Raw genomic sequence first — 26,232 nt, 5'->3', positions numbered from 1 at the left:
TTTTTATGTCTGATTTTGGTAAATAGTTATATGCATGTGAGTGTGGCTTGTTTGTGTACATGTGTGTAGAGTGCCACATACATATGTTCCAGTGAAACTGTATGTGTGTTCCCTGTGTATACAGATGCCCGTGTCTGAATGTGAGCGCAGGGATGAGAGAATGTGTGTGTGTGAAGGCCCAGACACTTTCTGTGCTAAACATTAAGGCCATGCCTAATGTCTGGCTATTCAACACTTTTTCTCCTGGTCCCGCCTTCCTGTAGGTAGAGATCCTTGAAGGGCTGGGCTTTCTTCAGAGGACTCTGGGCCAGAGTCAGGCTTTGTGTTCAGTCTCAGGTTGGGCCAGCCAGGGTCCTAGTCTATCGGATTGAGCAGCTGGACATGGCTGGGAAGTGTCTAGGTTCCGTTCTCCCCAGGAACTCTTAATGGTCACACTTAGAGAGTTTCAGGGACTCCCAGCATGGTCCTCTTGTACTGATGCAACTACTGAAGTCCAGAGAGGTGTAGTGATTAACCCAAGGTCACCCAGCAGGACCCAGGATGAGATGATAGGGCTTGGAGCAGAGAGGGGAGTGTCTGACCTGGAAGGCTGCCCTCCCTCCAGCCCTAGAGCAGGTGAGGAGCTCAGAGGAGAGCCAAGTCTGTGATGTGAAGCCACCTCCTGCACCTGGCCATTTCCATGCCTCCTGGGCCTCAGAGGCTGCCTTTGAAGTTTTTACCAGAGCTTCTGCGTGCTCTGAGATTCCTTCTAGGGATGTGTGAAGTCGACTGTTCCATGGAGCATGGAGACTCCATGGAGAGGAGCCCAGTGGTGAAGTGAGGCCAGTGGAGGGGGCTCCTCTGGAAGCCTCAATTTCTTCTTTGCAGTAGTTGCTTTTGTTTCATTTCTGTTTGTTTTTTAGGTTTCCACCGTTGTAACATTCAAGGCTTTCCCTATTATCTCTCTTTGAGCGCTTATTACTGAGACAGTGCTGGCATTTGGGGCAGTCCTGGAGGCCCAGCTGGGTTCAATGTGAGGGTGGCAGGGCAGTCCCTTAGGGAAAGGGCTGCTTGGGAGAGAGGGATGAGTTTCCCACCCATAGTGGGGAGGCATGAGCAGGGGCGGGAGAGCCTGGTTAGCAAGGCTGTAAATGAGGTGCCTACTCTAGCGAGGAAGTTGGTTGCAGATGATCTTGAGTCCCTTCAAACTGTAGCTGCCACGGGGGGCCAGAGAAGAACGTGCCCCAGCTCTCTTGGACCTGGGGAGGATTGAGTTCACAGAATGCTCCCAGTGTCCTGGGCAGTGGAAGGCGCAAGGTTAGATTGCGCACCTGCAAGCAGGGAGATCCCATTCCCTGGAGAACTGGAGGGAAATTTGTCTTCCTGGAGGTTTGGGGCTGGAGGCAGGGGCTGGATGGGAGGACCCTCCGGGGTGCAGTAGGGGTGGGATGGGGAGGACTGGGCAAGTCCAAGCCGGCTCTGCTGTTGAGCACTCGCAGGAAGGAGCAGGGAGGCAGATCCCGAATCATGCGGGGCTCTAGGGTGGGAGGTCCATGGTTGTGGGGCTCAAACATGGGCTCTGGTTGGGGCAGAGGAGAGGCTTCCTGGGGTTGGGGTCTGGGCAGGAATTGGGGTAGGAGAGGAAAGAAGCAGCAGTTGGGTACCAGCTCCTTCCCAGGTCAGGTAATTCAGAGTTATCTTAAAACTCTCAGTGGGCCAGGCGTAGTGGCTCACGCCTGTAATCCCAGTACTTTGGGAGGCCGAGAGGGGTGGATCACCTGAGGTGGGGAGTTCGAGACCAGCCTGGCCAACATGGAGAAACTCTGTCTTTACTAAAAATGCAGAATTAGCTGGGCATGGTGGTTGATGCCTGTAATCCCAGCTACTCGGGGGGCTGAGGCAGGAGAATCCCTTGAACCCAGGAGGCAGAGGTTGCAGTGAGCCTAGATCATGCCTTTGCACTCCAGCCTAGGCAACAAGAGCAAAACTCTGTCTCAAACAAACAAGCAAACAAAACCTCTCAGTGGGGTGGGATCTGGGATCCAGATGGAGAGAACTAAGGTTTACAGAGTGACCTTTATGTTTTAAAAATGACCTTGTTTAATCACCTCCTTAAATAATCCTTCAAGGGGCTAACCCTATTTTGTAGAGGGGAAACAGATGACACACTTAAATGGTTTAACTGAAGACAGTTAGTGAAGCAACTATTATGGAGATGGGGAAGGCTTAAGGGAACCAGCAGGACATGTCAAGGTACTCAGAACTGGCATTCAAGGGGCCAGGGGTGTTGGTGGAGGGGGGGCAAGGAGAGTGCCCAGCTCCATGAGCCAGAGCCCTGGAGATAGGGCTGCCCTGCAGGAGCTGTGGCTGCAGCCACTGCTTGTCAAAGGAGGCAGGTGGGTGAGGGGGTGAATACCCGCAGTGAGCCTGCATGCTTCTCACCCTTTGCTCTCCTGCCAGCACCCTGACCCTCACTGGCAGAATTCATCTGGATGCCAGGGGGCAAGGGAGCCCTGGATGAAGCTGCCACGTAGAAGTTGGCCTCCAGGGCACACAACCCGGCAGCAAAGGTTAGAGATTGGAGGTGGAGCGACAAATAGATGATGGGAAATTGAAGAACAGAGAGGGTGTGGACTTGCCCCCAAGGTCACACAGCCTGTTGGTATCAGAATTGGAGTCAGAAGCCAGGCCCTGCCTCTGATCTGAACACTCACTTGTTTGTTTGTTTGTTTGTTTCTTTTTTGAGACAGTCTTGCTCTGTTGCCCAGGCTGGAGTGCAGTGGTGTGATCTCGGCTCACTGCAACCTCCACCTCCTGGGTTCAAGTGATTCTCCTGCCTCAGCCTCCCAAGTAGCTGGGATTACAGGCACCTGCCAGCATGCCCGGCTAATTTTTGTACTTTTGGTAGAGATGGGGTTTCACCATATTGGCCAGGCTGGTCTCGAACTCCTGCTCTCAGGTGATCTGTCTGTCTCGGCCTCCCAAAGTGCTGGGATTACAGGTGTGAGCCACCGCGCCTGGCCTGAACACTCACTTTGTCACATTCACTGAGGTCTCCTGAGTGGACTCATATGTGCGTTATCCACTCTCGGGCTGAGAGCTGCTTCCTACCTTGACCGCCATGCTCCATATCTGGGCAGCACAGGGGCTGCTGAAGAATGTCATTCTCAGAACACAGTGTGCCCTGGAGCCCTCACCAAGCCACCTGCTCATTCATCCCATCTGGCCTTGAGGGTTCCCTGGTGTGCTCTGCCTGTGCTTGTCACCCTGGCCGTGGAGATAGACCTGACAGCCCTTGCTGTCAGCTTCGTTAGAGACAGGCACACCCAGATGCAGACAATCAATTCTGTGGGGTGAGTGATGGGACCGCTGATGAGGACCCTTCCTGAGGAGGCGATGCTGGGTCTTAGCCTTAAAGAGCAAATGAGAGTTTTCCAGGTGGAGGAGAAGAGGAAGGGTATTCCAGGCAAAGAGCCCTGCAAGAGCAAAGGTGTGAGCAGCAAGAAGTCAAGGATGGCAGGTTCAGGGCTCCTGGGCTGGAGGAAGGGCCTGGCGGTAGAGAGGAAGGGAGTGAAGGCCCAGCTCACAAAGGGAAGCAGAGGAAAGTTTAAGCAGGGTCAGGCCATGGTTTGCTTTGGGGTTAGGAAGCTCCAAATGATGGGTGAAGTAGGGGGCCTAGACCCAGGTGAGAGGCAGTATTGGGGTTGGCCGGGGACATGTGAGTTGCATTAATGGGCCAGAGGAGGAGTGACAGCCGCTACCTCCTGGCTCACCTGCCTGAGCTAAGGCCCTAGTTCCTCAGTGTCTGCCCACCAGTGCAGGTGTGTGGCAGCTCCAGACCCTCCTCTAGGGACATCCCTCCCTGCCTCATGCTGCCTGTGGCTTTCACTCTCTGGAGCATTCATCCATGGCACCCATAACCACCCCCTCAGACAATGGCCCCTAAAGCAAACCTGTGTCACCGCTGCCTATCTCTTAATAACACTATGACCCCTCCACTGCCAAATCTGATAAAAGACCTCCCTTTGAAGACCTTCCTCCTAGAGTTGGATCTCAGTCCTTCTTGCTGTCCAGAGCCTGGGCCTTGAGCCTCCCTGGGAGGTGAGTCAGTGAGGGCAGCCCCTTATGGTGCTGGGAGTTGAGGGACCTTGGCCCAGCCAACTCACCCATGTTGTGTCAGCCTCTCTGGGCCTGGGCAGCTGACTCATTTTCAGTGCTAATTAGCATCTCCCCTGCAGCTTTCTGCCCCACTCTAAGTGCTTGACAATCATTAGGTGCTATTGTGTGCCACTAGATCCCAGCTCCAGCACCTGCCTGCCCCAGCTTCTCCTCCAGACCCCAGCTGCCTAAGGGACACAAACAAACAACACACCAAAACTCAGACACAATCTAGGCATAGGGACTTAAACACCAATATAAATACACAGATAGGAAAAACTCAATAACACAGAACTCCCCACACCAAGAAGCAGACCATAGCACAGAGAGAGACCCACAGTACACACACAACACAGACACCAACAGATGCTGAAAAGCAGACACACGATCATTCCAAAAAGTGACCCAGAAATGAAACAGAACAAATGGGAACACCAATGCACATGACACAGGTATACACATCTGGAGATGCTACACAGGTACGATTCAGCACAAGTGTGGCACATCCCAGGGAAGCACTCACACTTGGCATATACACAGATGCCAAAATAGCCAGAGCGAGCCACCTGTGCTTCCGCATCTGTGCAGCGTCTCTCACCTCTGGGTTGGGAGACCCGCACATGCTGTTCCCTGTGCCTGGAATGCCCTTCCCCAGTGCCCTCCTCTTTTTACCTGGTTAATTCCTGTCATTCTTCAGGTCTTCCAGGAAGACTTCTGTCTCCTTTATAGCGGCCCTTCCATACTCCCCAGCCTTCGAGTGCTTCCTGCCACATGGCATCACTGACTGTTTTCCAATGAGTTTCTGTCAAGTTTTGGGATGGAGGATTTTGCCTCTGCTCGGTGAGGTGGTGATTGTGGGTGTGAGTGGGTGATTAGGGCCAAAAACAAAAACAAAAACAAAAAACTGGACAGAGGCAAATTTGGGGGGAAGTGAGTTAGGAATAGCTGTGAGGAGCCCCAGCTACTCAGGGCCTCAGAAGATATTTATTTCTGTATTTATTATTTTTTGAGACAGAGTCTCCCTCTGTCACCCAGGCTGGAGGACAGTGGTACTATATTGGCCCACTGCAACTTCCACCTCCCAGGTTCAGGTAGTTCTCCTGCCTGAGCCTCCTGAGTAGCTGGGATTACAGGTGCTCACCATCACGCCTGGCTAATTTTTGTATTTTTAGCAGAGACGGGGTTTCACCATGTTGGCCAGGCTGGTCTTGAACTCCTGAGCTCAGGTGATCCTCCTGCCTTGGCCTTCCAAAGTGCTGGGATTACAGGCATGAGCCACTGCGCCCAACCTCAGAAGACATTTAAACCCACAGAGAGGACACAGCCAAATGCCTTCTGCCTCATTTTCTCAGACCCTGCCTGATTTCTCTTATGTTTCTTCCAGGCTTGCTGCCTGACCCAGTTCCCTCCTTCCCAGAGCTGGCCTTGCCCCTTGCCACCTCTCAGAGCTCACACATACTCACTCTGCTTCTCTGCTTGGCTGTGCCCTACCCCTACTTCTAAGTGAAATCCTCATTATAAGTCCAGTGAAATCCTCGTTATTCAAGGCCTGGGGTCAGTGGGCACGTCATCCATGCCTGGGGTCCTAACCCGTGCCACTGAGTATTGTGAAGGGAGGTAGTGGAGGGATGTGCTTAGGAGCACAAGCCTTGAGGACTGTCTCTTGGTTCAGATCCCTGCTCCTTTACTTCTTAGCTGCAGGATTGTGCAAGTTCTGCCACCTTTGTTCCCTCATCTGTAGAAAGGAGAGGATAATAGAGCCCACCTCATTAGGGCTGCCATGAGGACTAAATGAGACACAGTGTGTAATGTACCTGGCTCCCTCTCCAGGTTGTGTGAGAGCAGGGAGAGAGCTAATGAGATCAAGGATGTGGAAATGCACTCAGGAGGTGCCTAGTGGGTCCTTGCTAATTGGCACTTAGTGAAACAAACACCTCTTGTGTGAGCACCTACTATGTGCCTCCATAGTGGGCTCTGTGCCCCACCCCTCCTTAGTTTCTGCAGGGCTGCCAGTTCTGCACAGCTGTTACTGCTGTGGGGGCTCAGAAGGTAGGGGTGTGACTACTTTTTCAAAATTTATTTTTAATTTTTTACATCTGTTTTATGGAGGCATAATTTACATACGATAAAATCACCAATTTAAAGTGTATAATGAGTTTTGATAAATATATACAGTCATAACCACCATGACAATTCAGAAAATAATATTTTTATCCCAGCAAACTTCCCTTGTGCCCTTTGTAGTCAGTCCCTTTGAGGGGGGACTTCTTATAGGAGTGTGAGAGGTACTGGGTTTTCCTTGGACTGAAAACCTGGGCACATGGAGTGGGGGTGCCTCCGACATGCTGGAAGTTGCCAGGGAACTGCTGACCCTCTCTGGGCCTTGGTTCCTGGCAGAGGCAGTGCAGCCAGGCAGGGGAAGGGATGCTCAGGCCTTGGTCTCCTGTGGGCAAGTCTTGGATGTGAGGGCTGGATCGGCTGGAAGTGGTGGCTTCAGAAACCCATAGAGTGGGTGACGGGCTAGGGAGTTGGTGTTTCCACAAACCTGCCCCTCCTTTGACCAGGTGTGCACTGTGGTCCTGGTGGAAATGGCCATATATTGTCCAGACTGTAGCAAGGGCTGGCCAAGATGGTCCACTCCTCTCCCCATCCTCCCCCCGACCAGGGGCCATAAACCCACTCTAGGATTAACAATTCCCTGAAAAGAAGGGGGTCACTTTTGTCCCCCAGTTCTAGAACTGAATATTAAAGCAATTATGTAACGAGCAATAAATTACTTAAAGTAGTGACTCACTCAACTTAATTAGAGCGCGAGCAGGGAGGGATTAAGGTATTTTTAGAGCACACACCTCACTCTCTCCTGTGGGGGAGGCCTCTGTGCAAGGTGGGGGTGGAAAAAAGACTGGGAACTCATGGGAGCACCCCAGGTGTCTGCAAGGAGATGAAAGCTGATCCTCCGCCCCACTGAGGTCCTAAGGAAGAAAGGCCGAGTCAGAGCTGCAGCAGGAGGGCTTTGGATCAGACTCAAGAACACTTCCCAGTGATGCTTATCGGCGAACTGGGACGGCAACACTAGATTGTAAACTCTGTGAGGGCAGGGATTAGCTCTGTGACTGCCTCCTCACCCAGCAGCAGACGAAGAATGAGACTTGGGAGTCAGACACAACTGGGTGTGACTCCTGCCTTTGCAAGTTGCCAGCATGTGGGCTTGGGCAGGTTCCTTTATCACCCTAAGCTTTGCCGTCTCCTCCACTACAAAGTGGGCACAATAGCATCCACCTGCATGCATATTGTAAGAGTTGAGTGGGCTAAAATGTGCAAAGCAAGAGTTAGTGCTCAGCTGGGCACAGTGGCTCACACCTGTCATCCCAGGTGTGAGGCTCTGAGACAGAGCGCTTCCGCCCAGTAGTTTTGAGGGCAGCCTGGGCAACGTAGGGAGACCCTGTCTCTCAGTCTCTCTCTCTGAAAAAAAAAAAAAAAAAAAAAGGGAAAAAATTAGAAGACTCAGTGCTGACTCTACTAGACCAAAAGCCTCACAAAGCAGGGATTAAGTTTGGTTTGTGTTGTTCACTGTTATATCCCAAGCTCCATTCATAGGACCGCACAAAGTAGGTGTTCAGTAAATGCTTTGTTGTGTGACTGCGTGTTAATTTTGTTCCCATTCTTCTGCTCCAAAAAAAAGTTCATTTTCCTGAGGTTGTGAGTGAAGAAAATAGGCAGTATGGGCTGGGTGTGGTGTCTCATGCCTGTAATCCCCAGCACTTTGGGAAGCTGACGGGGGAGGATCACTTGAGGCCAGGAGTTCAAGACCAGCCTGGGTAACTTAGCAATACCCTATCTCTACTTAAAAAAATTTAAAACGGAAAAAAAATAGGGTCTGTGTGGGGGCGGGTGGGAAGGTTGCAGGGGTGCCTCACAGGTAAGAGTCTGGCATTTATCCTCCAGGCTGAGGAGGAGGTGACGTCCTGGGAGGGATCAGAACCACAACTCCAGCCTGCTTGGATGAGGGTGGTCTTCTGGTTGCCAGGAAGGTAGCTATGTGGGAAGATCTGCCCTTGGTTCGTCCATAACCTGGGGCAGGAGGAGGAGGAGCCCCCAGCCCAATCTGATGGGGGAGACCAGAACCCTCATCCACCATTGCTGGCAGTTCAGAGAAGGTAGTGATAAGTCAGGGTGGGGCATCCTGAAAGGCTTCCCAGAGGATTGGCTGGGAGGGCTGAGGCGGAGAGGACAGCTGGCATCCATAAAATGGAGTAATGATTCTGACCCTGCAGGTTTTCTGGGAGAATTAAATGAACTACATTTTAAAGATGCCTGGTACATGCCTGCGAGGAGGAGGCACAACATATGAACTCCCTCCTTCTTCCCTTCACCCCTCCTCAGCTCCTGTGACATCAGGAGGGACATGCCCTGCGCTGCTCACAGAGGCTGGGTGGGAGGCTCCTATCATGGCCTTCACTGAGGCCGCCTCTGCAGTTGGACCGAGCTGGACACATAGTAGGTGCACACAACAGACGGAGGCAGATCTGTGCTGCTTTTACCAGGGTGTTGGGAGGCTGAGGGAAGGGTACAGCTGGATTGGGGTGATGGAGCAGATCCCTGCTCCTCCCCCAGATCCGAGACCCCAAGACGCCCGTGCCCAGTGGCTGCTCTGATTGGCTCTGACCAGCTCTCCTCACACCTCATAGGCCTCCCAGGGTTCAGGTGATGAATTAGTAATGACAGCATCCAACATCGCTATGACGACCACGTGGCACTCTTAGCCTCCAGTCAGGGCTCAGCCGCAGAGGCCAGAGACCCTTTTGGCTCTGGGCCTTTGTACTGGCGCGTGTGAGCGGGGCTGGGGCCTGAGGGAGATGGGGGAGTGGGAGGGGCAGGGGCCAGGGCATGGGGCTGCATCTGGCATGGACTGGAGTTCATTCAGATTGTTCCATCCAGAGGGACCTTGGGGACAGTTGTTTCCTTCCTTCTCCCCTTCTTTTCATTCCTCCATCCCTCCTCTTTGCCCTCCTCCCACTTCCTTTGAGCCCTGTTCCTGTTTGAGGCCCTAGGCTGCCAACCCTTTTCCTCTCCTCTGGGAATAAAGCCAGGCTCAGCCCTCACCCCAGGGAGCTGAGTGAGGTGGGGGACAGCCACCTTCTGGTCTAGGCCTCAGGGAAGCTGTGTGGGGACCACTGATGGCTTGGCGAGAGGGCCTGACCCAGCTGGGCCGGGGGCTGTGCAAGTGGCTGCTGACCCTGATGAGTGGGGAGGAGGTTTTCAGTGGAGAGGCAAGGTCAGAGATGAAGCAGCATGGGATGGGGGAGCGACAGATGTTCAGAGTGGCCTAAGTGTGAGATGGGGAGTGGAGAACATGGGAGGAATCGAGGCACGAGAAGGACTGGGAGGGAGTGGATGCAGTGAGGAGTTTGCAGTTTGTCCCTGGGGGAAGAGGAGCCCTGAAGATTTTTGTTGTTGCTTCTTTGATTTTTAAATGGGAAGGTTCATTTGAGAGATGGGGAAACAGGCCCAGGGTGGGAAAGTGACTTGCTCAAGCTTAAGTCACTAGAGACAGACTGAGACTACAGGCTCTGCCTGGGTCCTGCTGGACTCTAGCTGGGACCTCTTGCCCCAGACTTGCTGGCCAGGATTTTCCCAGGTAGTCACTACCTCTGAGAAAGGTAAGGAGAGCCCATGGGTGACTTTGCCCTCAGTTTGAATGAAATTTGCATCAGCGAGGGCTGTGTCTGGCAGACTGGCCTGTTTGGGGGCGGGGGTGGGGTGGAGGTGAGCATCCAGGGAAGGATCTGGGAAGTCAGGGGCTTGGCCAGGGCCAGCAAGGCATTAAGGTCAGAGGTGGATTCAAACTTGGGATTTTGGAGACCCAGCCCAGACTCTGTGCTCCATCCTCTTCTCCCTCTCTTAGGAGCCTTTGGCTGAGTTAGGCACCTATAGAAGGCATGGGCCCCCCTGAGCCCCTCACATTCTCCTCAGGGCTCCTTCTGGCCCTGGGGCCTGATACTGGGCCTGCTGTGCTGGAACTTATCCAGGCAGAAGAAACCTTTAGCCCCATTGTCCTGATGAAGAAACTGAGGTCCTGAGGTAACAGTGACTTATTCAGGGTTACAACAGGTCAGTGGCTGGGCTGGGCCTGGCTGTCTGGCCCTCGGCTTGTCTACATGGCCCCACCTCACGGCTCTCCCGTTGCCTCTCCCACCCCGCTGTGCAGCATGGTTGGGCCTGCCAGCCTTGATGGATGGCTCCGCAGCTCAACCTCCCTCCCATTCCTCTCCGGATGCTAGGCTGTTAGCCTCCTAATCACCAGTCCTGCCTGGTGGCCGCCAAGCCATCCATCTCCCCACGCAGCCTTGCCCAGCACAGGTGGTTTTGTCTAGGGAGAAATGGGGAGAAGGGGGGCACAGCAGGTCTTCCTCTGAGGCTAAGCTGAGAGTTTGGCTGCAGCCCCCACTCTGGGAGGCCCGAAGGTTGGGGAATACCCTGCACTCCCTTGCTGGAGTACCAGAAATCCCTCCTGGATCTCCCTAGGGCACCTGCACATGCACACACAGGCACGCACACTCATAGTAACACTAATAAAAGCTCTTGTGTATCAAAAGAATATTGTATGGCAAGTATTGTTGCAGAGCCCTATGTGTCATCCCATTCATCACTCCACTGTACCAATACAGAAACTCAGGCTCAGAGAGGTTAAGTGACTTGCATAGGCTCCATATCCAGGAAATGGAAGAGCTGGGATTTGAACCCAGGTCCTTATGGCTCACATCTTGCATTCACAGCTCCTGCTCTACTGACTCACCTGTGCACACCCACACACACACATGCACAAGTACTCATGCGCATGCATGAACAGGAGCCACCATTTTGGCTCTTGTACCATCCATCTACCTGGGCCAGGTTCTTAAGGAGTGAGGAGAATGCTGGGTTGCAGAGGGCTCATTGTCCCCAGGCTGCCCCAAGCTCATTGTCCCCAGGCCATCTCACCCTGGCTGTTGCACTGGCCGGCTGGGGAGCTGCATGGAGGCGGCAGCCTCCAGGCAGTGGAAAGGGGAGGCTGGGAGACAGTCGATCGATCATCCCTGCAGTGCCTCCTTCCAGGAACTGGGGCCCAGGGGAGTGTGGCGCCGTGGGTCGATGTTCTGGGCAGCAGCATAGTCTCTGAGTGCGTACAGGGTATGTGTGGGGCGAGGCTGGTGTGCCGCTGCCCGCCTTCCCCTGGCTCCCTTCCCCTGCTCCTGCCTTCCTCCTGCCATTCACCTGCCAGCCCCACACCTTCCCCTGATTCCCCCACTGTCCCCAACCTGGGGACTACAGAGGCTGAGAATCAAACTCCCAGTTCCAAGGCACCTGTGTGCCTACTGCTACCATCCCGCCCTGCCCTAGAGGCAGATCTCAGTGGGTGCTGCAAGAGTCACACTATGGTGGTCGGGGGTGGGTGGGTAGGGGGACCAGGGGCTGGAGCTGCGGGGAGGTGAGGCAAGCCCACCTCAGAGCCTTTGGAGACCTCGACAGACAATATGATGAGATAAGAAATGTAAAGGGGCACATAGTGGGTGCTGAATTCATCTTGTCTCATTCCTCCAGTAAGTCTGGAGAAACCAAGAGCAGCCAGGTGCCTCTGAGGGCACAGGAGCTCCCAGGGCTGGCTGGCAGGTGCAGCTAACAGTGTTAGCAATCCTAGGGACAGGTAGCTTGGGGCAGAGGAGAGCATGCTGTCACTCATCTTGATGAGGGGAGAGGAGATGTCTGGTGCTAGGAGCAGTGGTGGCTGGAGGAGGGCTGGGGACCCTCCCCAGGCCACCCCACACTCTCCCTCTGGGAGGGGCTCCTGAGCAGGCCTGGTCACCTTGCTTCTTGGCTGCTTCTTTCCCAGTGGAGGAGCCTCCCCCAGGCTCTCCCACCTGCACTGGCCTCAAGAGAGCTGGGATTGAGCCTCAGTTCAGGCACCTGCTGGAGGGTGGAGGTCAGGGCAAATCACTTTCCTCAGCCCTCTCATCTGTGACAGGCTCTGGTGAGGGTTAAATGAGATGTTGCCTGTCAAGTGCCTGCCACTTCCCTGACACCGAGCAGCTAGGCTGTTCAGGGTTCTCCGGCACCTGCCTCCCCTGGTCCCAGCACTGGGTGGGCAGCTGTGTTCTACCGGTCACTGGTGGGTCCCCAGGGCCCCGACACAGGTCCTGCTATTGAGAAAGAGGGAAGTAAACATCCCAGGGCTGGAGCTCTACCCCCTATGGAGGTGTCCCATCTTAGGCTCTGTCATCTCCTCATTCACCCTGGTACAGGGACAAATGTGCCTCTCTGCACTAACTGAGCTCCCATAGGCAACTAGGAGTGGTGTCACTTGGGGTGGGGGTGGGCAAGGACCTCTGGACTGGGATTCCCAAGCCCTGACTTCCTGTTATTTCAGACACTGCCTCATTGTTCCATCTTGGGCAAGACCTGTCCCCTTGAGGGTAAGAGAAACATGTGACCTCTGACCTCCAGAGTATCTCTTCAGTGCCCAGATGATTATGTGTTCTAGGGGACAGGCGAGGCTGGGGGGTAACACCCATGCCACTGATGGACAGACTAAGGAGGAGGGTCCCAGGACTGGGGCCAGCTCAGGACTCTGGTAGCCTCAGTGCCCTTGACCTGGTGTTGCTGCCGTTTTGCCCCACCGCCGTCTGCTCTGTCTCCGCGTCCGAGTCACCCGCCTGGCCCTCTCCAGTTCTCTCCTCTCTTTTATTAGTGTCTCTATATTGCCTCCTGCCTCGGGCTTATCTCCTCCTGTCATGCCTCTATCCATCTTTGTCACTCCCCTGCGACTCTCCCCCACTCCCTGGCACACTCTCTCCCTCCCTGGGAGTCAGGAGTGGAGCCCCACTGGGAATCAGGACCTCCCTGCCTCTGGTCTCTGTCTAAGCAGTCTCTGCGACTCTGGCCAGCTCCTATCTTCTTCCGCCTTCCCGAATCTCTCTCACTGTCTGATGAAGTCTCTGACTTTCATGTCTCTGAACTCCCTTTGTTTTTCTCTATATACTTCTCTCTGCTCTTATCTCTGGGCCTCTGTCTCTCAGGGCCTGACTGGTCTTGACCTCTCTGCTTCCATCCCCTCGAGAGCCCAGCCAGGCAGCAGGTCCAGCCCTCCAGCCCGGAGAACAGATGGAGTCCACCCTCCCTCTCTCTTGCTGGCTGCCTCAGAAGCCCCCAACAATGGCTTCCACCCTACACCGTGCCTTGTTGCTAGGCCTTGGGCTGGCAGCACCTGGCTTCCATAGCGACGGGTGCTTAGAAACAGAATGCCACATCTCCCAGTCCCACCACGGGAGTTTTTGCCGATAGAGACAGTGCCTTTCGATCAATCAGGAAGCGTGGCCAGGCTCTAGGCTGCCTCCATCTTGAGGAGGCAAGAGAGGAGGGGACCATGGTCTCTACCTTCTGGAGCTGGGGGGACTGTTGGGCTGGGAGGAGTTGCTCAAGTGTGGCCCTGAAGCCAAGGAAGGAGCTGGGGGAGGCCCTGGGCTCTTTTCCCTGAGTCAGCCTGCTGCAAGAAGTGCAAGCTTGGGAGCTGGAAGAGGCTGTGTTGAAATTGCTGTTCCACCATTTCTAGCTGCACAACTTTAGACAAATGACCTCAGGTCCCAAGGCCTCAGTTTCATCAACTGTAAAATTGGGCTAATAATATCATGAAGATTAAATGAAAGAATAGATCTGGCACTTAGAAGGTGGTCATCAATGGACATTCCCCTCCCTTCCCCTTTAAAGTTGTTTAAAATTTAATTGACGGAGAGGAGGAGGAGGGTTCTTCAGGCCTGTGGAATGGTGTAAGCAAGGGGTTGGAGGCTTGCACGCACCTCACATATGCTGGAGTATTTAGGGAGGACCAGGGGCCATATCTGGATATGGTTCTGCCAGAAGCAGCCAGGTCAAGCTGGGTGCCATGCCTGCACCTGTAATTCCAGCTACTAGGGAGGCTGAGGCAGGAGGATCACTTGAGCCCTGGAGTTCCAGATCAGCCTGGGTAACATAGTGAGACCCCGTCTCAAAAAAACAAAACAAAACAAAACAGGCAGGCTGAGGTGCCCATGGAGAAGAGACTCTGTCTCCTGGGAGGTATATTCTTGCCAGGTACAAAGGGATGGACTTAATAAATTTCTTTTCTAACATTTGGGGCTGCTGGGTAGGGAGCCACATTGGGGTCCCCTTGCTTATTCTCGTGCTGCTCCCTACTTCCACCCTGTCACTTGGTCCCAGGAGAGGGGCTCCCACTGGTTCCTCTTCCCTGCCAGGCCTGCCCACCAAGGCCACCATGGCCACACAGCCTGAACCCTGGGGCCAGCACATATCCATGGAAAGCCCCACTCTGTCATTGTAGAGATGAGGAAACTGAGGCTCAGAAGTAGGAGAGCTTGCTGGTGCTAGGGCCCAGCTCTTCCCTCTTTTCAGGCCTATCTTCTGCACTAAGGACTTCAGGCCACCAGGGAAGGTGGGGAGGGAGGAGACGAGATGAGGTAGACTTGGGTGGGGGCCTGACGACAGAGTCTCATGTCACTTGGGCAACCAGGAAAGGGTTAAACATCCCTTATCACAAGCCATGGGCACTGGCACTGCCAGAGGATGCTGAGGCCTGCTAGGGCATGAGGACAACAAGCAACATCCTTTTCTGAGCTGTCGAGAGCGCCAAGCTCTCTGTTAAGTACTTTTGAGCCTCTTCTCATGTATTCACAGCCACCTTCCAAGGAAGGCCAGTTGATCCCCAGTTTAGAAGTGAGAAAACGGGGGCTCCAGGAGGCACTTGTCTAAGGTTACACAGCTGGAGAGTTTGGCACGGGGGTTAGACTGAGTCACCCACCCAGACCCTGGCCACTCCCTGCGTCCCCCCTCCAGGACACCCATCACTCCCTTGACACCCACTAGGAGTGGGTGTTCATTTCCTTGGGCTCTCCCAATCCCAGTCCTTGGTATCCCCAACTGCAGGCAGACACAGGTGCTTGCTGCTGCCCTCCCCTTAACCTGGCATCACAGAGACTCAAGCCCACTGACCATTAGGTTCTCAGGGGCATAGAAACCAGGTGCTGGAGTCTTAGAGTCCTGCAATCAGGCATCTCAGGCAGTCAGGACAACAGAATGTTAGAATCTTGGGCTTCTGCATTCTCTAGACCCCAGGTTCTCGCATTCATAGAATGTAAGAAGCACAGACTCTCTGAATGATGGGGTGTTATAATAGAGGCTTTGATTTTCTAACAACATGAAGCTCCCGGAGTTCTTGGAGCCTTGAAGCCATAGACTGGGGCCTCCCTGTGTGATGGTTTCTGAGTTAGCAGGGAGTGTTCAGAGCATGGGGCCTTAGTCCCTGTTGCTTAGACTTTCTTGCCTTGGTATTTCTGCTGGGCTCAGCTCTTAGCAGCCTTTGTGTGTGTGTGTGTGTGTATGTATGTGTGTGTGTGTGTGTGTGTGTGTGTGTGTGTGTGGCGGGGACTGGGGTCAGGGACTGACTCTAGCCTGAAGCACCCCTGGAGTGGGGCCAGCCCAGAATAGCAGGTGGAGGAAAGCCGAGCAGCCTCAGGGCTGCAGCTGTCTGGTGGTGCAGGAAGGGGTCTGGGTGGCTGCCTTTGGCAGAGGACCAGCCTGCCTCCTTCATCCGCTACCCAGCCTGCTACCAGAATCAGGAGGAGGCATATCCACGGCACTCCTAGGGCTAGAGTCAGAGCAGCCCCTTCAAGTTCTTCAGACTGGATGGCAGGAGGTGCCACTAAGGGGAGGAGATTGGGGAAGTACTGGGACCTTTATCTGCGGTGAGGTGGGGCACCGGGGATGAGAGATGGAGTGGAGGTCAGTAAGGGGTGTGGGATCAGTGAAGGGGCTGGGGATTTAGTGATGGGCTGGGGCTTAGGATGGAAACAAGGGCTCTGTGGATGGGAAACCTTTTGAGAGGGTGGAGACAATGGGGGCTCAGCGAGGGGATGTGGCTCAGTGGAGGTTGCTGAAGAGTTTCTTCGGGTTGGCTACGTGTGGTCGCTCATGCCTGTAATCTTAGCACTTTGGGAGGCCAAGAAGGGCAGATCACTTTAGGTCAGGAGTTCGAGATCAGCCTGGCCAACATGGTGAAACCCTGTCTCTACCAAAAAATACAAATATTAGTAATGGCAGGCGCCTGTAAGCTACTTGGGAGGCTGAGGCAGGAGAATTGCTTGAACCTGAGAGGTGGAGGTTGCAGTGAGTCAAGATTGCACCACTGCACTCCAGCCTGGGCGACAGAGCGAGACTCCATCTTAAAAAAAAAAAAAGGTTTCTTGGGGCTGTCTCTGTGCTGCTCCAGGTTCCCAAGGATGGCGGTTGGGGCTGGGGGAGCCCTCTGTCCCTGGGGTAGGCTGAGAAGCAAGAGCTCCTTTTCCCAACTCTGCCCAAAGCTGGAAAGGTTGTTAGAGCTGCTGAGAAAGCTGGCATCTGCCTCTCCTTTTGCTCATCTTTCTTTCTGGTTTCCATGGGAATCTGTGGCTCAGGATGATCAGGGGTTGACAGGATGGCGCTGTGGGAGGAGTTGATGTCAGGCAGAGCCATCCCACATGGGAAGGAACCGACTGGTAAGAAAGTGAGTTCCTTGTCCCTGGGAGTATGCAAGCAGGGTAGGGGCTGAATGGCTAGAGTGACTCCAGAAAGTGGTTCAGATGGGGCAGAGGAAGTAGTCTGGAGGCCACTTGCTTGAGACAATCGTGTTTTGTGTAATTGGTTCAGGTGGCCCCGCCAGCCCCACCTTCCAGACATCCCTGGGCCTCATAGAGGGGGTCGCTGCACGCTAGGCACTGCCTCTGATCCACCCCCAATTCCTGTGCTCTGTTCCTGGCCTATACTGGACACGGACATATGGAGCTGAATCAGACTCAGTCTCTGCCTAGAGGAGCCCCAGTCTGATGGGGGAGGCACACAGGGACACAAATATAGCTGGGTAAGTTCTACAAAAGGGGGCACACCTGGCTGGGAGGCAGTTCCACCACTGATTTCTGTAGTCTGTAGATGTCTTTTTGAGCAATTCTTCTGGGTCGAGACTTGTTCTATTTGCTGGGGTAAAACAGCAGTGAGCAAAACAGAGCTGACAGCATGGTGGGAAGGTTGAGCTCTTCCAGACCGTGATGAGAAGTGTTGGTGAGTGATGGGGAGTGTGGCAAGAAGGCAGAGTGTGGGCACAGCATGAGAGGAGGCTTTGCCCAGATTTAAGGACCTGGAAGGCCTTGAAGGCCAGGACCAGGGCTCCAATTGTCCTGCTGGCAATAGGAAGACATATGGGTGGGGGTGAGGTAGAGTCAGACTTGGGTGTGGAAAAGATGACTCTAGCCAGTGTGGGCATCGAAGAGGAGGCACAGAAGCAGGCGTGGCCACCTGTGCCTCTGTGTAGGAGCTGTGTGAGCATGTGCTTGAGGATGTGTGTCTGTGTAGAAGACTGGGGTGTAGGTGTGATAGGAACACGGACGTGTATCTATGGAAATACTCCAACTGTGCATAGGGGTGTATGTGTGTATGATTCTGTGGCCCAGGGAAGCCTGTGAAAAGGAAGGATCTTGGGGTCTATGAGTGATAAGGAGCAGAGACTAAGGCCTAAAGTATGCTGGGGCTCGAGCCCCCTGGACTTTAGCCCCTGTGAGCTGGCAGGTCTTAGACTAGTCCTGGACTAGAATCCTATGGGTTCCCTTCCCCCAGAGGGTCATGGGGCCAGCCATCTGCTGAAGACAAGACAAACATGCATGCAAATCACATGAAAATGGATGAGGCCTGTGGCTGACCCACCCCACAGTCCCCATCTCCTGGGCCTGAGTTCACTCAGCCTGTGCCCTTCCTGACCCAGAGCTGCTGCCAGGGCTCTGGGAACAGGCCTTGCCCACCAGGAGCTGAAATCCACATTGTCCCCAGTACCTGCCCGTGGCCACATCCTCTCTCTGTGAGGGCTACTCCCATATCTGGAGCTATAGCCAGTGGACACAGAGCTGGACCTGGACTGGTGGCCATGGGCAGCACCTCTGGCAGGTGTGAATTTGAGCATACACATGTGTCGCATACTTGTACACACATTCCCACGTGAAAGCATGCACATGCTATTCCTGGACACTTGTGTACACACACCACTGCACACATATACCTGCGTGTATGCATATACACTCACTTCTGCACACAGACACATGCCTATCTGCATACATGCACACATGCCAACCCCTGTAGATATACAGACATATCTGTGTACACACATACAAGTTCAGCTATACCACTGCAGTATCACACACCCTCACAAAGACACAAACCTGTGCTCACACCCTCTTCCACCCTCACACACATCATGTTTACAAGCCTGTGTACAGTCTTACACACATGCACACATGCACAGAGCGGCCTAAGGGTGGCTCACCCCTGCCCAGGTGAACACCCGTGCCCTCTCCAGGGCTGGAGTGTTGAGGAAAGGGTTTGTCTGGATGAAGGCAGAACCTGCAGAGATGTTAGTTTGTTCCAGGAAGCATCTTGGATTGTCCCTTCACAGAGCCCTTGGAAGTGGGGACCTCTTTTAGTCCATGGGCTATAGCCCAGGTCACAGAGAGAGCAAGTCACACGCAGCCTCTCCTGAGGGTCCTCCAATACCAGGATCTAGTCCTTGCCCATATATTTGGGCCTGGTGCCTGGGTAGGCCTGTCTGCTCAGGAGAGGTACCTTCTGCCCAGGGAGGCCTGCCTGGATACTGCCTCCTCCACCTCAGCTTCCTGAGCACTAAAAGAGAAGCAGGCCAAGCTTCGCGGCTGCTGTGAGAAGTCTGAGGTCAGAGAGGGCCAAAGCCTTGCCTGAGGTCACCCAGCATGTCAGGGAAGGGCTCGGGTTTGAATCTGGGCTTCCAGTGGGGACGTGTAACCATGGTCCATGGCAACAGGATAGATGCATGTCAGGCAGCAGACAGGCCCTTGGAAGCAGGCATGTCATTGTGGGGGATAGGAAAAGACTCACCGTATGTGGAGTGTCTGCCGGGACCACGTGTGGGAGATGGAGAGACGGTGCTTCTTCACCAGAGCTCACTGGGCATCACGGGCTCCCAGCTTGGCTGGAACATGGGGACTCAGGGAAGAATCAGACATGCACTGCTCTTGAGGGAGGGCTGGGGGATAGGTGAAGGACGAAGAGGGCATTATAGACTGGGGAGACAGTGGGGGCTACTTCTCGTTGGATGACAGTTTTCTTCCTGCATCTTGAATCTAACTTTCAAATTTCTTTCCCCTCAAAACTTAGCATGGAGTACATTCTCAGTAAATATTTATGGCATGAATGAATGAATGAATGAAAGTATGATATTGGCAGGCAGATATGCCTTTGGAAGGGTATTCAAAATGGGAGGGCAACAGGTTGGGCAAAGGCAAGGAGGTGGAAGAAAAGTTAAGTTAGAGGTTCAGGGTGGTTCAGGGCACAGCTGAGTCAGGCATGGCTGGACAGGAAGTGGTAGGAGAAGCAGCAGGAAAAAAGTCACATGAGGATGAGCCTTGCATGTTATATTGGGTTTGGATGTTGCCTTGGAGCCCAGTGAAGATTATGAGCAGAGGGTGAACATGGTCAGAGTGAACCTGCCCTGGTTTGAGAAGGGGGGGTGTGCTAGGCTACATAGTAGCTGCTCATCTTTGGTGCAAAGAGCACTGGGTTTGGAATCTATAGGCCTGGGTTCACATTCCTATAGTTACCAGCTGTGCCATCTCAAGTAAGCATCTACATTTATCTGAGCCTCAGTTTCCTTGTTTGTAAAATGGGGCTAATGCTGTGCCTCCTGAGGCTGTTGGATGGGGCCTGGGTGAGGAAATGCTTTACCAGCACAAGTCCCTACCAATGAGAGGTGTAATTTTTATTAGGAACAAGGCAGGGCTGGTTCCTGGACAGGGCCTGAGGTTGAGTGGGCCCAGGACCTAGGCTGACAGCTGAGTCACCTTTTCCAGGCCAAGTGGCCTCTAAGGTGGGGAGACAAAAGAGTTGGCTAGAGGGGCTGGGCTAGGCATTCCTGAGCTGAAGCTGGGAGGAAAGCTGGGGCTGGGGCTGAGCTTCCTGGTGTCTGAGATGGGCAGAGGGTACAGACACCGGGATAGTAGGACCCTCAGCCACTGCATTCTTGGGGACAAAAGAGGAGCTGGGAAATCTGATTTCCTTACCTGCTTTTGCTCAAGAAGCAAGGAATGTATTTAAGGTACAGACTGGAGTGAGATGGCCTGGATTTGAATTTCAACTACTTACTAGCTATGTGACTGTGGGCAAGTTACTTTGTGCCTCAGTTTTCCTTACCTGTGAAATGTGACTAATAATAGATCCCACCTTATATCATTGTTGAGAAGATGACATGTGAGGCACACAGTATGTGCTCAATGCATGTGAAAGCCTCCCAGCCCCAGATGTACACACCGGCCTGTAGGGGTCAGCTCTGGCCCTCAGCTCCATGGGACAGAGGTCACCCTGGGAGGAGAATTATCTACTCCAGGGTTCTCTGACCTGGCAGCAAATTAGAATCAACTGGGGACATTTGCAGACATCTGGGATGGGGGTTCCAGATGTCAGCATTTAAAATGTTCCCAGGCAATTCTAACATGAGTCAGGGTGAGAACCCAGCACAGGATCACAGATTGTGGAGTTGGAGTGAGGTAGGGATCTCTGTGTGAGTAGAGGAGTCCTTGGAACGGGGTCACTCCTAGCTATAAGAGTTCGGCAAGGCCTTTAAATGTGCCAACTTCAAGGAGCCTTGGTTGCCCCTCAGGGAGGGCGCTGGTTGGGGAATTTCAGGGATTGTGTGAGAGGGTTTTTCTGAAAGGGCTCTGCACTCTACCAAGCACTGAAAGAAAGCAGTGCACTTGTTTATTGAATCTAGTGTAATAACATTTCACAGATGGGGAAACAGAGGCCTAGAGAGGTGCTGTGGCCTGCTCAGCATCCCACAGCAAGTCTATGGCACAGTTAGGACTCAAACCCTCTGAGGAATGCTTGGATCTGAAAGGTTGACACAGAAAGACTCTTTGAGCCGAGGGACAGATAGAACACACACCAGGGACCCCAGTCATTGAGCTGTAGTTTGAGAGATTCAAGTAAGACTTAAGAAATAACTTCTTGGCTAGGCGCAGTGGCTCACGCCTGTAATCCCAGACTTTGGGAGGCTGAGGCGGGCGGATCATGAGGTCAAGAGATCGTGACCATCCTGGCCAACATGGCGAAATCCCGTCTCTACCAAAAATATAAAAATTAGCTGGGCGCCGGGCGCAGTGGCTCACGCCTGTAATCCCAGCACTTTGGGAGGCCGAGGCAGGCCAATCACGAGGTCAGTAGTTGAGACCATCGTAGTTAACATGGTGAAACCCCGTCTCTACTAAAAAATACAAAAAATTAGCCGGGTGTGGCAGCATGTGCCTGTAGTCCCAGCTACTCAGGAGGCTGAGGCAGGAGAATGGCGTGAACCCGGGAGGCGGAGCTTGCAGTGAGCCAAGATCACGCCGTTGCACTCCAGTCTGGGCAACAGAGCAAGACTCCGTCTAAAAAAATAAATAAATAATAAAAATAAATAAATAAATAAAAATTAGCTGGGCATGATGGCGCACGCCTGTAGTCCCATCTACTCAGGAGGCTGAGGCGGGAGAATCGCTTGAACGCAGGAGGCGGAGGTTGCAGCGAGCTGAGATCAAGCCACTGCACCCCAGCCTGGTGACAGAGAGAGACTCTGTCTCAAAAAAATAAAAATAAAATAAAATAAAATAACTTCTCAAGAGGTGAGTGCCATGGAGGTGGTGCCTGGAGTTGGGAGCCCAAGAGATGGTGGCAGTGCCAGGCCAGGGTCGGCTGTTGACCGTGGTCTGAGGTGGCCTCCCCTGAAGAACAAGTAACTCTGGCCAGTGGCTGTAACAGATACCTCCTGGGCACCTGTGTCTCACCCAGGCTTGTCCAGAGCCCAGGACCGAGCCAGTGACACATGCTCAGAATTTACCAAGAGAATTGTGCACCGAGCTCAGACTCAGACCTAGTCCTTCCAGCAGCCTTTACATGGGCCATCCCCCTTTACATAAGAGAAAACTGAGGCCAAAAACAGGAAGGGAGGCCTTGTCGGGGCCAGAACCTTTACACACCTTAGCCCAGGTAATCTTTTCTACACTGTTAATAAGCAGGATAAATTGCCCCTGTTTCAAAGATTCAATAAAATACATTGACTTGGCCCAGATCGCTTACTCTGCACCTCTCCTAAGTCCCCAGATGTGACTCCCAGGAAAGACACAAAAAAGGGCTACCCAGAGGGATAAGGTAGTATCCACGGAAGCCCTCCCAGAGGAGGTGGGCCTTCAAATGGCCCCTAAATGACAGGCAGGAGGGAAGGATCTGGGAGGGTATTGGGGGTGGGGTGGCATGGGCAAAGGCCTGGAGGTGAGAGTCAGTCATTGATGTGAGAAGAGCAAGAAGTAGAAATGTAAGGAATCGTGGGGAGGGGAGTCAGAGCTGGATGAACAAGTGAGGGTTCAGCTGTAGAGGGTCTGGCCCGCCAGGCTGAGGGCCCAGGCTTTATTGTGCTGGGGGTAGGGAGACACTGAGGGTGAATAGGGGAGAGCATGTCAGAGCATGCCTCAGAAAGGTGGGAGAAATGCTGGCATGGAGGGCCGCCCCCTGAGTTGGTGGGGTGGCCGGGCTCTGCCAAGGCTATGTGCAAGCTGCCTGGACTGTGTCCAAGAATGGGCACAGTGACTCAACATTGAGAAAATCACTCCCCAGGGAGAAAGGGCCCCGATGAATCACCCAACTGAGGTGGGGAGGCTGGGAGGCCAGGAGGCTGGGGGCTCACTGAGTCACCCTCCAAGAGTTGGTGAGGAGGGGAGCTGCAGAGAGAGAGGCCGGCAGTGCAGTTGGGGGCGGAGATTCAGGTCAGACCACAGTGAGGGCTGTCAGGGGACTCTGCCTTCCCAGCATTCCCGGGTTTGATCCTCCTGGCCGTCCTGTGAGGGAGATGAGAAAACTGAGGCCCAGGAAGTGGGGGGAGGGGATCCGACCAAGGTCATGCGGCAAGTCGCTGGCAAAGGCCTAGCGAGACCCAAGCGCACCCTACAGTCCAGACCCTTCCCGCCGCCCCAGCCGCTTTCATGCCAAGCAGAGGCCTAAGAACCGGGTCGGTCCGGTCAGGGAGATGACCCCGGTGACCCACTGAACCCCCGGACGCGGCCCCTCCGGGCAGCCGGCAACTGAGGCCGGGCTGCGCCGCCGCGATGGGACGGCAGGGGGCGCAGGAGCGTCGCGGCTGCCGCAGGCGCTTGAACCCAGAAGCCGCTCTGCGGAGAAACGCGCTCCCGGCGCGCAGGTCCCACCGCGGAACTGCGGACCGTGTGGCACTGGGGCCTGCACCCTCTCCGGCTCCGGGGACGGCAAAACGGACCTGCCGGCTCAGGCCTGAGGGCCCAGTCAGTCGCGGCCGCCGTGTGTGCGCTCGGTGTCTGTGCGCACGTGTCTCCCTCGCAGATGGGCGACTGCTCCAGGGCCTGTCCGTCTCGGAGCGGCCTCCAACATTCTCCCGACATCCCCCTGCCTCCTACATTGAGGGAGAGGAGTAAGCCCGAGGCTCCTGCGGTGTCCGCGGCCCCTGCCCCCCTTTTCCTTCTCCTTCCCTCCCTACCCCACCCCACTGCGCCCGTCTCTGCCTGGGGCTCTGGCTGGGCCCCGGGCCCCAAAGTAGTGGCGGGGAAACAGGGTGCGATCAGACAGGGTGGAGGCTCTGAGAGCGGCCCTTGCGAGATGCGAGAGAAGTGGCGATCGGGCGAGGGGCAGCGAGCGCAGGCTGACAGCAGGCCAGCTGGAAGGGCCGAGGGAACCCAGGGCGAGAGAGAAGCGCGGTGACAGAGGCCGGGGGTCCGGTGGGGTCAGAGGATCCGACGGGCAGAGAGGTGCGGTCCGCGGTGGCGGGGACATAGGCGGGGCCGGGGAGGGCCGGGGGCGGGCGGGGGGCGGGCCGGGGCGGGGCCGGGGCGGACACTCGGGCGGACCAGGCGAAGCTGTCGCGGACGCGCTGACCGAGCGCAGCGGCCGGGCCGGCGGGCGGGCGGGCCGGCGGGCGGGCGGGCGGGCGGGCGGCTGCGAGCATGGTCCTGGTGCTGCACCACATCCTCATCGCTGTTGTCCAATTCCTCAGGCGGGGCCAGCAGGTCTTCCTCAAGCCGGACGAGCCGCCGCCGCCGCCGCAGCCATGCGCCGACAGCCTGCAGGTAGGGGGGCCCCGCGCTGGGCACCAGGAGAACGGGGTGTCCGGCGAGCGCCGGGCCGGGTCCGCCCACCCCTAAGCCCCCGAACCCTTCTCAGGGAGGAGACCCCTCCTCTAGTTCTGAATTCTACTCCTGTGCTGGGACGGCAGCGCAGACCAAGAGCCCTTGAAGCCCCGGCTCTCAGTCCAAACGTCACCCCAGACTCTGAACTCCTTTCGGATCCGGGGCTCCACCCCAAGCACTGAGCTTCCAGTCCACGGTGGGACTGCAGTGCACACTGAGAGCTCTGCCCAAGCCTCGAATTTCGTTTCCTTAGATTAGTGGGGACCCCTGCCCACGCCTCGGAACCTTCATCATATATGTGGGACTCCCGGCACACCTGGACCACCTGAACCCTCAGCTATCCTACAGGACCCCACCTCAGAGCCGACCTCACCCCAAGCCCCAAACCTCCATTCCACAGCCTCAACTAGACACCGCTCAGATTCCCACCCAAACATCTGGACTTCAGTGCTCAGCCTGGACCATAACCCAGAGTGCAAATTTGTCCTTCCATCAGGGCTTCACTGGCCTCCTCTGTGGGACCCACTCCTCTATCCCTTCCCTCCCTCCCTCTGTGTTGGAGATCTCCAAGCCTTACCTCTGCTTTGCGGTGAGGAGGGGCAGGCTCAGAGAGCAGAGCTAGTGTCCCTGGGACCCCCTTGCATCCCATGTTCTCAGGCATGGCATGGTGTGGGCTCACGTGGAAGGGCCTGAACGTGGAGTGTGCTGCCCTCAGGCGGTGCCCAGGGGTCTGAGGTGGTGGGGGGATGATGCGGTGGGCACTGGCTTTTGTAACTTATAAAGCCCCTCATCCCAGCTGCCTTGGTCTTGATGGGGGCGGCTAGGGCTTGAGATAGGGAAGAGTAGACTGCAATCTGGTGTCAGTCACCTGCGGTGGGATGTGTCCAGGCTGGGTGGGTCTAGAGTGTATGTGTTTGTGTGAGTGTTCCTCTGTGTGTGCAGCACGGGCTGGGTTGCATGTGTTGTGTGTGTCTTGTGTGTAATCTTGTGTGTTGTACCGTGTATGAATGTGTCATCAAGAGTGGGATTATTTGTGGGGAGATTATGGAAAATGTGGGAATTGTGGGTCTATGGCATTGTGTGCTATGTGTGGCTGGGGAGGCAGTGTTGTGGCTGTGGAGTGGTAACTGGGTGTGTGGCTGTTGTGTGTGTAGAGAACTTGTGTGTATGTGGCTGTATGTCTGTCATTGTACAGTGGAGCTGTTGTAGGGGCAGCTTGCATACAGGGCTCTATATGTAGTTGTGTATGTTACTGGCTGTTGTGTGTGGCCAGGAAGGGCCACTGCAGGGGCCTGATGGTTTCCATTGGGTCTCTTGTCAGAGAGGAGTTGGAGCAGGGGGGTGCTGTGTGTGCCAGTGTGTTTGCAGCCTAGGTGGCTGGCTTAGAGTCACTATGGCACATCTTGGGATTGCTTGGGGAATATATCTATTAGGACCTGAGTGCTGGTGTTTGAGTGTCATGTGTCTGTGTGGTGGCTGCTCCTGCGATTCTGGACAGGAAAGGGTTGCAGGCAGGGCTGAGGGGTCTGAGGTGAGGAGCCAGTTGACAAGTGTGTGAGTGTGTGTGTGTGCATGCATGTACGTGTGCATATGGGAGTGGGGTGGGGTGGGAGGAGGCAGTGGGCCAGCAGGGCTGTCTATGCTAAGGGGCTGTGTGTGCCCACAAACGTGTGACATTAGGTGTGCACATTATCTATGCAGGCTGTGTCTGCATGTGTCTCTGTGTCTAGGTGGCGTGCGTGTTGAATTTAATTGGATGCATATGCCTGTGGTTGAGGAGGTGAGAGGTGTGTGAGGTGCGTGGTGGGAGACGGTGTGAGTGTGGTGTGAAGTGAGG

General features: G+C 54.7%; 2 protein-coding genes across 15 annotated transcripts in view; one reads left to right on the top strand and one right to left on the bottom strand.

Annotated features, from left to right (window-relative positions):
- PDE2A (phosphodiesterase 2A) overlaps positions 1-26,232 on the top strand; it is a 99,958-nt gene that overhangs the window by 7,945 nt on the left and 65,781 nt on the right. For 7 of the 14 annotated variants that reach the window (XM_065529591.1, XM_045370269.2, XM_074014638.1 and 4 more), the window contains exon 2: positions 24,263-24,335. The exons of 2 other annotated variants lie outside the window; for them this stretch is intronic. In XM_065529591.1, the coding sequence (XP_065385663.1) occupies positions 24,263-24,335 (73 nt within the window). Of the gene's footprint in view, positions 1-23,388; positions 24,018-24,104; positions 24,336-26,232 lie in introns of those variants that run through there. 5 more of the 14 variants (XM_074014640.1, XM_074014635.1, XM_074014634.1 and 2 more) reach the window with 2 other exon arrangements.
- Positions 23,091-25,074, bottom strand: LOC123568610 (uncharacterized). Its single transcript, XM_045370271.2, has 2 exons — positions 24,973-25,074; positions 23,091-23,665 (listed from the first exon to the last, which is right to left on the bottom strand). Exons 1-2 carry the CDS (start codon positions 25,054-25,056, stop codon positions 23,138-23,140), a joined length of 612 nt encoding a protein of 203 aa, XP_045226206.2. The 5' UTR covers positions 25,057-25,074; the 3' UTR covers positions 23,091-23,137.

This window comes from Macaca fascicularis, chromosome 14 (assembly GCF_037993035.2).
Source record: "Macaca fascicularis isolate 582-1 chromosome 14, T2T-MFA8v1.1".
Taxonomy (NCBI): domain Eukaryota; kingdom Metazoa; phylum Chordata; class Mammalia; order Primates; family Cercopithecidae; genus Macaca; species Macaca fascicularis.
The sequence above is the reverse complement of the archived record's forward strand: the minus strand, read 5'-3'. Positions and strand labels throughout refer to the sequence as shown.